General features: G+C 44.1%; 1 protein-coding gene across 2 annotated transcripts in view; it reads right to left on the bottom strand.

The window, feature by feature from the left end:
- Positions 1–2,267: 2,267 nt before the first annotated feature.
- MDM4 (MDM4 regulator of p53) overlaps positions 2,268–15,027 on the bottom strand; it is a 33,195-nt gene continuing 20,435 nt past the window's right edge. Inside the window, exons 8-11 of one of the 2 annotated variants that reach the window (XM_067531796.1) lie at positions 14,081–14,241; positions 13,327–13,464; positions 12,663–12,743; positions 2,268–10,785 (exon numbers count right to left, since the gene is read on the bottom strand). In XM_067531796.1, coding sequence (XP_067387897.1) covers positions 10,246–10,785; positions 12,663–12,743; positions 13,327–13,464; positions 14,081–14,241 — 920 coding nt within the window. In that variant the 3' untranslated portion in view covers positions 2,268–10,245. Of the gene's footprint in view, positions 10,786–12,662; positions 12,744–13,326; positions 13,465–14,080; positions 14,242–15,027 lie in introns of those variants that run through there. The other variant, XR_010916927.1, reaches the window with a different exon arrangement.

Below are 15,027 nucleotides of genomic sequence, written 5' to 3'. Positions count from 1 at the left end.
AAATCTCACCAGCAGAACATACTTAATGGGAAACAGGACTGATGCAAGGTCTCTGAAATAGTCTCCCAGCCTCTGGCCAGCCTGGCCTGAACATCTGTAGCCACAAGAAGAAAGTCCTGCAGCACAACTTCTCACCAGGGAAAGCTAATGCAGCTAGGGGGAAAAGGAATGCTAAGGACTATTCAGGATATGGTTCCAAGTAACAGAGGTTGCTCATGGCTGGTGTGTCGGGTCCACAGCAAGGGGAGAGTGAACAGGCAAGAAAATAGAAGGCAGGCATCCAGGAGAAGTAGTTAGGAGTGATCCAGTACAATTTGCCTGGGGAAGAGAGGTGCAAAAGCAAAAGCAAATGGGAAGGGCAATGCTACTTAAGCACGGTCCCATTCTATCGCATCACACAGTGCCCAGACCCCTCGTGTGGAATTCTGTTTGAATGTCAATGGTGGCTCTGCATGCAGGGCGAGGGCAGCAGATCAGCCTGGGTGTGCAGGTGGTGGCTATGCTGGGGAAGACGAAAGAGCAGAGATGTTCCTGCCATCGTGTAAAACAACCATTTCTCTTGACCAGAAGTGCACATGGGACCGTGAGGAACCATCCTATCGGCTGGGGACCCTGAGGTAGGCAGGAACGCTCTTTACAGGGCTTGGGTTTTAACCTTTCACTGAAGGCCCTGCCTTATGCTGCAAGCACAGTCTTACGATGTTTTTGGCACAGCGCCGGAAGAGTTGCATTAGGTAGGAGAACATGGACCTGGATCAAGTCTGGCGATCCAGAGGCTGTCCCGTGTAAATCCCTGGCTTGTGAGCACAATTACTACTCTCCGACTGCTCTTTGGCAGCATATGTGAAATGGCCGGACCCGCTTGTTAACCAACAAGCGTTCATTAGGAAACCATTGCTGCAGAGCTTCCGTTCTGGCAATGACTAAACGGCAGTGTGGCATCTGACCTATATTTTTACCCCCCAGGAAGTGGTCAGGGGACAGAGCAGGGTATGGTGGGGGCCCACTTCCACTGTCCCATCCTTGTGCCATGGACAAAGAACTCAGTCTCCGGTTCTGTTCCTTCACCTTGCACCAACACCAGGGTTTATTTATTTTATTTGCTTCGAGAGAGCATTCAATCTGAGCTTTACTTCGAAGCTGCATCTCCTTCTGGGCTAGTGATAAATCACCCCCGAGTTTTTGACATATAATGTATGTGTAGCTGAGAATATATGTAGTGCATCTTGTTAATTTGTGTAGAGTCTCTTGCTTCTCCCCTTCCTCGACACTTGTCCGCCCGTCGTTAGACTGAGCTCCTCCAATGGGTACTCTTTTTTTCTTGAACGTCTGGAAAGTACAGCAGGGATGCTACCACAAATCATAAAAATGTCAATAAAAGCACAGTGGTGGTGGGTGTCTGTCCCAGGCTATTAGAGAGACACGGGGGGAAGGGGGCGAGGTAATATTTTCTATTAGACCAACTTCTGTTGGTGAGAAAGACAAGCTTTCGAGCGACACAGAGCTCTTAAAAGAGCTGTCACTCAAAACCTTGTCTCTCTCTCTCTCACCAACAGAAGTTGATCCAATAAAAGTGATGACCTCACCCATCTTGGCTCTCTACTAAAACCACAGTACATCTACCAGCGTCTGTATTGTTTTACCGAGTTACACTAACAGGAATGGGATATTATAACCCTAATCAAGTGGACTGCATGCCCCACAAACAGTTAAACGCTAGCCACACCAGTGTATATGCTACACACGTACATGCCCATCTCACTCAGTGAAGCCAGCTTCGCTGTCAAGTTGGAAGCTGAGGTTTCCGAATATTATGACTTTGAGTAGTTGGTGCCCTCTAGTGTGCAGCTCCGGATACCTAGTTAAGTGAAATGTACATTGCCTTGCTGCAGAGAGGAGGAGATTTCTTCTCAGATATCTAAGCTTTCTCCATGCCCACCCACCTACAAAGGGACAGCGCTGCTAACATCTCAGATTAGGCAATTTCTCTCCCCGCTCCATTCTGTCACAGAAGGCTTAGGATCAGACTCTGACCTGAGTTACGCTGGTATAAATCTCGTCTAACCCTATAGTATTCAACGGAGTTACCAATCTGAGATGTGAATCTGGCCCATATCTCCTGCTCATCTTCTGATGATCTTCTCATTCAGCCTCCTACAGTCACAAGCAAATAAGTTACTCATAGAAAACAAGGTCTTGAGCTGCTGAGAATTTCTTATTGACCAGTTAAGCTGCACCTGTACACACACAAAGCGAAAGAAATGAGGTTGCTTTACTGGTAACAAAGGTTTTATTTAAGCTTTGCTGAAACATAATACAAATTAAAAACGAAACCTTCTAAGTTACCACATTATGCGATCACAAAAGTCAATTTCATTTTGCCTGGAAAACAAGTCATGAATTTAGTGGGACAAAAGCATTATAAAATAGTGCAAATATAAACAGCTGCATTTTGGTGAGCTTTTCACTACCATTATGGAGTGTGTATTTCGATATTTCACTTTTCCTAGATGAAAATATATTTAGGAGCAAAACAGGGGAAAGGTGCTTAGGGGATTTAGTGAGAAATTACCCTTTCTGGATGAGAAACTGTCTTTTTATTGTTATTCAAGAGCAGAAAACATTCCAGCTACTCACACAATGTCAGCCATCTTCAAGCACCAACTCAGATAGGTACTTCAATATGGTTCCTTTCCTCGGTGCTCTTTTCCCAGGATTTGGGGGCTTCACTGCTGATTACAGTGCAGTGATGTCAGCAGTGGTGTGTTCTGAGAACGTTCAGTAAGACTGGCCAAGCGTCAGCACGTGTGTGGTGAGAGGAAACACGTTACTACCACAGCAACAACACACAGATCTGTCCTCCGCTGTGGAAAAGAAACGAGAGCGTGCACAGAACCGACCTGTTAATTGGAGATTAGGATATTGGTGGCAAGTTACCACAGAGCGCAAACCACCTACTGGGGTTGGATCATTCAACAGGAGAACCACACTATCACTTGCAATCCAAGCAGTGTTATTTAGGTTCTGGCTCTGCCATCTTTCACTTTGACGGCACAGTAAATTCTAGCCCTTGCCCCCACGTTACATGGACACATGCCACAAGAGAATTTCTAGAACAGAAAGGTAAATGTTGCACAGGTCTCCCTGGGCTCGTGGGGATGCCGTGACCATAGCAAGGTCCTTTTCATCCCCCCTTACTGTTTGTATTTGTATGTATTCACTTCGTGTTTTGCCCCAGGTGACTGGGAGCTGCCTGACAAAACATCCACATGGCACCTTCGTCTCATGGATCTCAGTGCTCTTGCTACGATAGCCTTCCAGCATGCCTGAGAGTCAGGTCACCAGTTTACAGAGGAGGAACATGGCAGGGAAGCGACTTGCTCAAATCATACAGTGAGTCAGCGGCAGCACTGAAAACAGAACTCAAGTCTCCTGACTCCCAGTTCTGTCTCTCTAATCCCGTGATCATGCTTCTTCCCCGAAATTGAAAGCTTTTTATGCAAATGACCAATGTGGGGTTGTTGTTTTTTTTGCTCCACCAGGACAGGCAATGTCATAGACAGAAAAGACAAACTGCAATTCAGAAAGCTGGCTACTGTTCTGCCCTGGGAGAGATGCTAATCTCTACTTATGATAGATGAAGTCTGCAGGAGCCAGATCTGAGCCCCTGAGCTGTTTTAAGCCTTTTTGGTTGAGTCCTGGACTTTCCGGACATCACCTGTCTGGCAAAGGAAGTTCTGCAGTGGCAGATGTGCTCGCCGCTGTAGATAGAGGCCATAAGCAGCAAGCTGGAGAAAGGCAGGTTGGAAAAGAATCATGGTTAGCTGCACCATGTTTTCTTCTGCACCCCAGAACAGTTCTGCAATATAATAATAAGACGATATACAGCTCAAGGGAAACAGCTCTGGAGGGTGTTTCAGACAGACCCTTGGTAACTGGCGTGGCACCAGCAGGGCTACGGTCTAGTTTAGGAACAACTTTTGAAACTCCTCCCCTTGAATGAGTGGCCTTTTTTGGATAAGTAGAAGAGGAAGGATGGGTGTATTACTTAATGACATTGCCAGCCTAGCAAAGAGGTATGAACACAGTCAGAGACAAAAGACACAAACAGTGATGGTGGCTGAGAGAAGGCAGTCAATTAGGGTGGGCTGCGTTTGTGCTGTTACACTTATATCTGCCCCAGCAGGGACTCTCCTAGTGAATTCACAGGGATGTGGCTTCATATGACAAAAGACATGGTGGGGAAGCATTTATTTCACTAAGCCCCATTATTAACAAGTTGCAAATTTGGGGGCTCCGTTGCTGTATTTAAATATGAGTCAAGCTCAGACACACTCCAGCTGTTATAGATGAGGCCAATAGTCTCCAAATCCTCTGACTGAAGAGTTAGGAAATCTACTGTATTCAATTTGGGGCAGCACAATTTGCTACAGATGAGTTTTTTAGTGCATTCCTCACTGATAACCAATCTCACTGAATAAAATCACAATGTAACATATACAGTTGTCTGATCACTCCAGCTGATGTCAATCAATAACAGTCTGTATCCCGCTGTCCGTCCGTTTTTCAAGACTATGATAAATTTTGTACACACTATGTCTTGCCAGGTATCATCTGAAAACTAATGATTTGCTGATCACTTCTGTCCTGGTAAAATAAGTCTGGCAACACTGTATGTAAAGCTATAAGATTCTACTGTATGATACTAGGACAGTGATCTCCAAAGTGTGGGGTGGGGAGGGAACACCATCCTGCTCCACTCTACCCCCAGCTCGGCCCTGGCCTTGGCTCCCAGCCCCACTACTGCTCCCAGCTGCAGCATCGGCCACGCTCTGGGCCTATGGCTCCGGTTCTGGACACAGCCCTGGCACCCGACCATGCCCCCAGCCCAGCCGCAGCTCCATTCCTTGGGTCCTGGGAGAGCGTGCACTGGCTAAGGGGGATGCAGGCCAAAAAAGTTTGAGGACCACTGTAATAGGACATATTCCAAATCTAGGGAAGCAGCCACAAACCAGTTCTTCAGAGATAAAAGGCCTCACCAATGCCTCAGCCACGTGTCGTCAAAATCAAGCGGACGATCACTTGGTCAAGTGGCCGTTCTTTGACAGGAAAAAGGGTGAGAGTGAGAAATTTACATCTTGGCAAAGAGACAGCTGAGATTCCCATCCCCACAAACTGTGCATCTCCTAAATCCCAGCTGGAGATGATTGTCGAAAAGGAAGAAGTATAAAAATGGGGAACAGATGCCCCAAATCACCTCTCTCTTCATCTTTACTCATGCATTGACAACACTCCAAGGACATAGGAAGCATCCCTGGAAGGGGGTGGGTTCCTGGCAGAAAGGAATTCAGCCAGTAAGACTGCTAGAACATGTGGTACGAGAAACCTTTGCTTGGAATTCTCTCTATCTTGTATTAGTTGCATTTACCTTTTATTTGTTGTAACCAATTATGACTTTTATGCCTCATTACTTGTAGTCACTTCAACTCTATCTTCCTGTAGTTAACTAACTTGTTTTCGCTAAACCAGTGTGCTTGGATTGAAGTGTTTGGGAAACTCCATTTGAATTAACAGGATTTGTGCATGTCATTTTCTATTAATAAAATGACAGACTTTATATGAGCGCAGTGTAAATTCAAGGGTGGCTGGCTGTAGCACTCTTGCAGTATAGCTAGGAGTAATTTACATGTTGGAGGCTGTGTGGGAGCAGGCCAGGAGTGGTTGCTCTCACAGCAAAGCAGTGTAAAAGTCACCCCCGGTTGGAGAACCGAGGGGACATGGCTGTTGAACAGTCCTGATTGTACTCTGGGTAATGTCACACAGGGGTGTTACAAGGATTCCTGTGTGCACAGCATCTTAGCTCTTCAGTCTTATCGGAGAGAACGGTCATCACTACTAATTGATAAATGGTTTTAATACATTTAAGAATGAATGAGGAAGCTGCCACCTGGAAAGATGACTGGCAGTTTGGGACACAGGAAATGTATGGGAGCAGAGTCATTTTCAGAGCAGTGGTGTTATTTTAAAAATGTGTGGACAGTAGTTCCTGTCACGCATAACCCTAGTCACTTTTTTAGTAACAGGACCTCAGACAACTGTACTGCTTCCATACGTTCAGCTACGCTCCCTGGCCAACACTTTCCAGCCTCGGTTCCAAAAGGAGGCACTGATATAAATAGCCAGATTTTCAGAGAGGTTGAGTATCTAACAACTGACACTCCAGTCAACAAGAGATCCAGGTGTTCAGCAGCTCCGAGAAATCAGGGCACTGATTTAAGATGCCTGATTCTGGATTTAAGCAGCTAACTTTCCGATGTCTGTATTAGCTTCCCATCTGTAAAACGCTGACTTCCTTTTTAAAGCGCACTGAGATATACGGATCAAAAGAGCTATATAAGAACTAGGTACTTTATTGAAATAGTTTGGGTCCTGTCTCTGCAATTAAGGCATCAGAACGGACTTCCCTGTTGGGAAATGTCAATAAAATGGCAACTCTGATTGAATTAGGGCTTGTCTACACAGAAAGGTTGTGCCTCTCTAACTATACTGATATAGTAGCAATACAACCCTCCTAGCGTGGACACAATTATACTGGTGTAAGTACCTCTGGGAAATGGAATAAGCTATACCAACCTAAGGTACCTTTATTCCAGTACACCTGCATCCACACTAGTTGTTGTACTGGTATAACTATTTCAGGGGGGGAAAAATCATACCCTTTAGTGAAAGAGTTATACTGGTACAAAAAAGAAGATGCCTCTGAAATACTACTCTTATATTTGCTACATAATAAAAATAAATCTCCAACTGTCTAACGTTTATTGCAGCTGTCCTTTGACACAAGGGGATTTTCACTTAAAAACTCCTTATAACTCTTAGCCACAGAATAGAGGCAAGTATCACAACCTGGGTGTATACTATTAATCGTAACAGGGTTTCAGTAAGGATATTATATCCCCACCTGACCCAATAAATTGTCCTTACAGGTTTTTTGGTCAAGATGCACTACACACTTCATAACACATTTGGGTCTGAACCATTCAAACAGAACATTTAACAAAATGCACTTTTTTAGAGGCTACAGGAAAACAAAATTCACAGTATCCAGAAGATGTGCTATCAGGTCTATGCCCAAGGGTCCACATTGCCAAGCGCACAAATATTTAAAGGAAGGGAACGCAGCTAGCTGGTAACCAACAGTTCCCACTTCTGTGCTATTGTGAGGAACCCTGCTAAATCTACTGAAGGCCAAAGTGCGTCAGTTTCATTGTAATGACCCTTCAGCAAGGAAGCAACAAACAGTGCTTCAGATATAGGGCCAGAACTCCCAATGGTGTAAGTCTGCATAAGTCCACTGACTTCACTAGAGCTATGCTGATTTATACCAGCTGGTGATCCAGCCTGTTGGTTGTAAGACAGTATTATGAAACTGCAGTCTGGTGCACTGCAGCTTAACTTGTGTTTTATAAACAAAACTTGTCTCGTTTGTACACATACAGCAAATAAAAACACACACAGTAATCATCACACAATCAAACAACATCAAGTCAACAGATCTGCGGAGTAACAAATAGGTTTGGTGTGCTTTTGGCAGTGATAGCTCTGATCCCACATATCCCATCTACTTCAATGTTCCCGTAGAGGAACAATAAGCTCAATATGGTTTTGGTGCGGCTAGGTTTTGTGACCTTCCACTGCAGATGACTTGTTAGGAATGGGTTTAGCGCATATGGTAAAGACTGATTTTTAACTTGAGAGGAAGTGAAAAAAGGAAGGAAAAAATAGCTTTGAAAACCACCTGAAAGAGTATCGAGTCTTTAGTGGCGGAGAACCATTCCCAGTTCTGCTTAGACTCACTCACTTCTAGCTACCGATTTACTGCTAGTCAGCTAGCACATCCATTACTGGCACTGTGCTGCTCAGCCTACACCAAGAAGCAGTGCTTTTTAACTAAAAGCCCCAAGTCAGTAAGGAGAGAGGAAAAGCTTGGATTATTACCACGAAAAAGAGATCCGTTCCCCTCTCCTCCTCTCAAGGTCAAGAATAAATCAGGAGAGCCACTGCCCACTCTGCATACTACATGGCTAAGAGGGTACTGATCACTCAGTGTTATGTATTCTCTCTTCCCTTCCCACTTTAAACTTTGGAGAGATGAGCTGCTTTAGTAGCAGAGAACTAAGTGTTGCTCTAAGGAACCTTGGGGGGTGCCTGTACCTGCTTTGTTTCTCTACAAGGGAGATGAAGGGAGTTAGAGAGACTATGGCAAAAATACTAGATCAAAAAGGAATGTAGCTAGAGAGGAAACTACAGTTCTTCGTGTATGTGTAAAGCCTCCTGCAGCTTTTCAGGCCAAGTTGAACTGTACACCTTCAAGAACTCTGGGCAATAAGGCTATGATTACAGCACAAGCTGCAATGACTAACGGTGATGGCTCAGAGGGGGAGGCAAAATCTTCCCAAAATCATATGCTAGAGTCAGGCCAGTTTAGGTGGTCCAAGCAACAAGGACTCCCTACCCAGCTTGCACTGGAGAGACACTTTACTGCAGAAGGCAGGTATGTGGATCTTCATAGTTAGAGAGGGAAAACACCTACTAGATCAAAGAATCCATCACTTTGGAGGAGAGCAATCTTCTCTGCAGAAGACGCAATTCCAAAGTGTGAATTCTATGGACGCAGAACTGACTTCCCAGTGTGCTGAGATACTACACTGAATGCACATTTCTTGGTATGTAAAACAGAGAAGTGACAAAGGATCCATCCTAGAACTGTTTCAAACAGGCCTGGACAAAGCCTTGGATAACACTGAAAGAACCCTGCCATGGCCAGGGAGTGCTGGATTAAATGGGACCTAACAGGTGTTTGCCATCTTTATTTTTCTAGGTTTTTTTTTATTTAAAATAAGTAGGAAACAAAACAAATGGTGCTAAAAGGAGTGTTTGTTTTGGGGAAGGACAGGTTATGTAAATTCTCTCCAACCTCCACAAGGGACAAAGTGGGATGCTCTCCTCGAGGGAATCTTCAGACTTCCAACCACTGGAGCTCCTTCCTGCAGATGGGCATTGAGACAGTTCTGGGCAGATACTAGGATGTGCTCTTTAAGAATTTGACAGTTTAAAAGCACAAATTCTAACTGAGTTCTGACGGTCGCTCTATTGCACTGTACAGATAAGCATGCCACAGAAGGATTCTGAGAAGAGTTAAAATTTATAAGAAACTAAATCAAATTGGAGAGGGTCCAAATGTGACTAAGACCAAGCAGCAGAGTTTCTTAGATAAACCAGCTGTCAGGTGGCGCACTAAGGCCAAGACCTTATTTTTCACATTAGTCATTAGTAAATCTCTCCAGCACTGTAAATGGCCACTCTTCTCAAATTAGCCAGTTAAAACAGCTGTAGGTGTGAGGGGCTAATTATAAGCATTAGAATGCTCATGTATACATGCACAACTGCTGCAAGCGCACAGCTAACCTAAGGGCCAGATCCTAAGCTGGTGCCAATTAGCATGGAGCTGCCTGAGCTATGCTGATGGACAGCAGCTGCGGAACTGGCCCCCAACACTATATATTAATTAAAAAGGGATCAATAAATTAAAGGGATCCAAAAGAAAGCAAGATGTGACACCTTGCTCTTGCATGATTGCTAAACCATATAGGGTGATTGATTAAAAGTTGCTGGGGTTGTTTTTTAATTAGGAATTTTGGGGAGGGGTCCTCTCAACCTTATTTTACAAAATACTGAAGAGAGAAATCTGGATACTCCCATTCACCATTCCTCTTCTGAGAGCTGATCCTTGGAAAATCCAGTGAACATACCCTCCTTCCACCCTGTGCTTTCTACTTTTAGGAAATGCAGAGTTTAGCTTATTGCTGAGCCTACAAACAACCAGTCGCATATTTATTTGTTAAACAGCTGGCCTCTGCAAGGATCAGTTATGAAAACAAGATCATCTGGGTGAAATAATCTCTAAACCTCTGAAAGTAAAGTATTTAGAAATTCTCAAATCCGGAGCAGGTGCTACTGACAGATCAATCAGGCCCCAGCCAATTTAAACTGACACTAGAAACTGAACATTGTTTCATTCCATTAAGGGGATTCTTCAATTTCAACAGTTTGCAACCTCGCTTCTTTAGCTGAACTATAAAGTTAGCTTTCCTTGCAGCACCACAAAAACCAACGTAAACCTTGTGGCAGCTGTCCCTTGAATAGCTACCATTTAAATCCCTGAAGCACCTGGCAGTGGCACAGCTACCCTGTGAAGGTTCTGATCACCATCTGGATCTGTTGCTTGCATACTGGACAGGGCCGTTTTGTTTTCTTCAGCATTTTCGCACATCTGAAGCAGGCTACTAGGTGAGCAGACCTTCCATGGACAATATTCCCATCCCGCGGCCTCTTCTGGCACAGAAGGCAGGGATTCAACAAATTTTTTATGTCCTCTTGGCATTCTATTTCTTCCTCCTTTTTGTGTTCACCAAAATGCCTCTGTGGCTCTTGTGCCAAACCCAGGGTCTTCATAGAGCTGCCAGGGTCTGCATGGGACTCGCAATCTACTGTGTACAGATTTTTGGGTTGGCAAACTGGAGCAGACACAGTCCTTCTGCAGTCTGGGACATCTATTCCCTCATCATCCTTTTTGCCTTGAATAATATCAATGGTGGACAGAGAGAGAGAATGAGCTAGTTTGGGGCAATCCAAGTACCAGTCCTTCCGTAAGGCCCAGCAGCGGTAACAGTACCGTTTGACTGGCGAGTTAAACTTCCTGCATTTGGTGCATTGCCAGCAGTCCTGAAGAATGACAGAAACAACAGCAGGTCAATGCATTTTTGCACAGGCTATTTTTCTTCAAGTGCAGAAAGCAGCAAAGAAGCTTAATAAAAAATGGCAGTGTGTCACCAAGTCAAGGCTAGCAGGTGCATGATATAGCGTGGCAACCTGGAAATCCTAAAAAACATTTCACCTTGCCCATAACACCTACAGACTCATGTCCTCTGCTTAGGAGTTTACCTCTGTCTTTTCCCACCTCCCAACCCTCAGATCTTTGGAGGAAAGTAATGTTTCCCATTCTGTGCAGTTTATTGAATTTTAAATGCCCCACTCTAAATTCAAGGGTAGATACCTCCTTGAACTGGTTAAAAGTGTATTTCTCAGAATCATTAATTATTTAGCATCTATTGGATCTACACAATTGACAGTGGCTTACTTGATTACCCTATATACCAAGGGCAATGGCTGTTCAAGTTTAGAGCTATAATTCAGCTGTCCTATACCGGGGACAATCCAATTTGTCAAGCCAGCAGAGTCTAGAAAACTGTGCTCAAAATGTTTTTGGCTCTGCCAGCTGCAAGGAACAGTGTGATATATTTCTTCTGACACACAGCAAAAACCCCAAAAGAAAGCCTATAAGAATTGGGGGGAAGAAGAACACGGATGACAGAACACAGATCTGGCTTCAGTTCAGATATACTGGGAAGGCTGCCTCTTAGGGAAGAGTCAAAAGGGACAATTCTTTTCCACATAGTTCAGAAACTGAAGCAGGAAATGGGGAAAAGGGATGGATGGATGGATGGTTGGCTCTGTAGTTAGTGCTAATTGGGCTATGGGTAATCCAGGTTCAATTCCTGCTCCACCACAAACACCTTTTGTCACTCTGCATAAATCACTTCACCTCTTTCTGCCTTGGGTCCCCATTTCTAACATGGTGATAAGAGCACCACCCTGCCCCCAAGGGTGTTGAGGATAAATATATAAAGATTCTGAGGCACGCAGATGCTACAGTGACACGGGGATGTGTATACCTAAAACAGATTAGAGTGACAACTGGATTCTCTCTATCCTGGGGACCACCTTGAAGCAACCAGCAGTTTAGTAGCTGGCTTGGAGCTCACAGAATACAGTGGAACTCTGATTTGGATATAGAATATTGCAGCAGCATGTTTTCTGGTATGACTAATTCTGATCTGGTTATTTAATTGGCTCCAGGGGCTTAATTTATACTTCTGAATCTTCAGCAAAGATAACATCCCAGATTTCCTTTCAGACTGCAATACAGAATTGGCCCTAGTGAAGTGTGCAAACACATCCATGTTTACATTTTTCACCTCCCATAACAAAAACAGGGTTTTTAAAATTCTAATTAATTCAGTGCTGGCTTGACAGAACTGGACACTGAGGGCCTGCTCCTAATTTACACAATTCTGGCAGTGTAAAGGGGCCTTAGCATAACACAGAATAAAGCCCTGAATCATCTGGCCGGGGAGCAGCTACAGCACAGGCAGGTGCAAACTCTCCCACACTGCCCAGTAAAACTTACTAAACCTGGACCTAATGGGACCACTCTGTTGTGAGTGGTGTGTTCGGTCTCTCTGGCCCATTCAATGCTTGACCACTCGTCAGGCTGCCAACAAGGCGGCCATTTCATGCCTGTTCTGGTGTCAGTATTTAAACAGACACCTTTCCAGAACAAACTGGACTGACACATACCCCTAAACTTCAGACAGGTCACCAAGCAAAGGGAATGTACTTTTTGGCTTACAGAGCACTTATGGCTTTTGAAAGGAATACAGTAAACAGATTCTCCTAGCACAATAAATAAGGTACATTGTAGCCAGACAAACTGGTGCAGCACATTCAGAGTGTGGTATTTTGAGCTAAAGAATGAATACCTCAGAGGCAGTTTCTTCATCTGTGTCGTCACTAAAGCACTGAGAATCCTCAAGGTCATCACTACACGTAACCTCAATCACCTGGGAAGATTAAATACGTTATTAGAATTGCATGCAAATCTCACTGACTTTTTAAAAAATGTGTTTAAAGATTTTTCTTCACATCTTTCAAACACGCATGTGGGTATCTTTACTCACGTGACTAGTCTTGCTGACTATCATCTAAGTTTGCAAGTTCAGGCCTAAACTGTGAAACTGACTATACACAAGGTACTCACAAAAAAAGTACAGAAAAATATTTTCCCTAATTCTTTTTCAGGTCTTAATCTTAAAGTAATGGCTGTATTAAAGGCAGAGAAAAAAAATCAGAAGTGTGATTTTAAACTGATTGTGTGCATTTAAAAAACACTTCAATAGGTCAAAGAGAGCAGAGACAGAGGACTTTCCACATCTTATAGTTCTGAGAAAAGTGGTTCTAATAGAAATCCCATCAGAGATTATTGAAGGGGACTCCTTTACTAAGGAAGACTTACAAAGTTAACTGGTCATTGGACTGCCTGTTCCCAACACAGAAGCAGAACAAGAGAAGAGAAATGAATGGCAAAGGGTTGCGACACAAATTAGATCAGCAACACAGCTGTCCTGTGTTATCACTAGGAGATACCTTTTTGTCATTCCCTTTCCCCAATTCTTCACAGTCCACTGTCTCCACTTTGACTTCGACCTTGAACTGATCCGACACGGATTCATTGAGGAACCACAAGTCATCAGTAGTATCTGAAACAATGGCAGTGTCTATGTCCTAGTAGAAAGGAGATGGGGAAAAATATTCATGCATCAGAATATTAGTGATTCAACAAGTCTGGCCATGCAAAACCCCAGTGCTCTCATCAGGGGTGAGAGAGCATAACTGCAGCCCTCATGCATGCTCTGTCTTCTTTTTTAACAGACTTCTCCCTACTCAGAAACTCACCCAGTTACTCCTGGGGTAACAAGCAATGCCGTAGAACATGCTGGAAAATGGAGACAAATTTTCACAAGTGTCCATTTTCTGGTCAGCACTACAATTCAGTCCCCCTGCAGGCTAGCCACCATGCTACATGTATCTTCATCATATATTAGTGACTTTTATCCCAAAGACCTTCGCAAGCTACATGCACATGGCACCACTGAAATACAGCCAACGCTCTGGCAGGGAAAATGGCAGCCTATGGGTGAAGAGCACACTGGGGAGAGGGGACATTTTGTCCAGCCACACCAAAGCAAACCTTACACTCATGGAAAGACCTTTGATGGGGAAGGATGAAGGGAGAGGTTGCAAATCCCAGAGACTCTGAACTGTGGGGAAAAAATGACTACACGAATATGTACTTAGCCCACACAAGAGTGGAGAGGGAGAAAATACAGTGCATCTTTACCTGGTTTGTCTGTATGTCTGTTGACCCGTTGCTTCTGGACTTGTAGTTGTTTCTTAGATTTCCTAAAAACCACCATGGTAGGCCAGCTACATCCCACTCCTCAAATACCAGGTCCAGTTTGGGCTTCTTGCTTTCTGAGAGGTTTTCTACTAAGTCTTTCTCTGCAGAAGTCAAGTGAAATCTAGGTCACGACAGACATATGTGCCAGTACATTGTGTATTATAGAATCTTTAAATCTCTACCTTTCTGCCCGAATTAGGTTAACAAGCCCTTGGCTGTATTACTGCATCACATTGGTATGTTGCACCTCCTGCACTTCTGGATGCTCACAGCAGAGCAGTCGTGTACATTATTAACAGGTTGCGCATGTGTGCACACACAGAGTACAGCCCCATTGATTCCCTTGGCCATTCACTTAAACTCCATCACTACACTGCAGATACTAAGTGACACTCCCTACAGAGAGATACTTGTGAGACCTTGTACACAAATAAAACTCTTACAATATACTGGGGCCAAATTCTGCTTTGGATAAACTGGGCACAGTGACACTGAAACTGATAAGTTATATCTCGTCACACTAGGTTTGGAATTGGAAGTGCTCCTTGATTCCATGAGAAGGGTCCTAGCCAGAAACTCTTCAAAGTGGGAAGCAGAGAGAAGGCAATCTGTCATTCTTCTCACTCCTTGCCTCACTTTAGCCCATGGAATTCAAGCTTTGTTCCCAAGCTCATGGAAGCCTCATTTTCAAAGGAACATTCACTCCAGCTCTTTATTCAGGCCTGCAATTTTGCAGACACAGATAAGGACCGCTTCTACCTGCAAGCAAGTAAATATCTACCCATCCTCATTTGGGCCAACAAATAATTGAACCTGCAAACGGAGGAGCCAGTTTTAAAATATCAGACCCTTTGATGTCAAGGTGGAGTTAGGCATAATGAATAAAG

The sequence above is a fragment of the Emydura macquarii genome, unplaced genomic scaffold (assembly GCF_026122565.2).
Source record: "Emydura macquarii macquarii isolate MOO-44397 ecotype Brisbane River unplaced genomic scaffold, CSIRO-AGI_Emac_v2 contig_3220, whole genome shotgun sequence".
NCBI lineage: Eukaryota > Metazoa > Chordata > Testudines > Chelidae > Emydura > Emydura macquarii.
The sequence above is the reverse complement of the archived record's forward strand: the minus strand, read 5'-3'. Positions and strand labels throughout refer to the sequence as shown.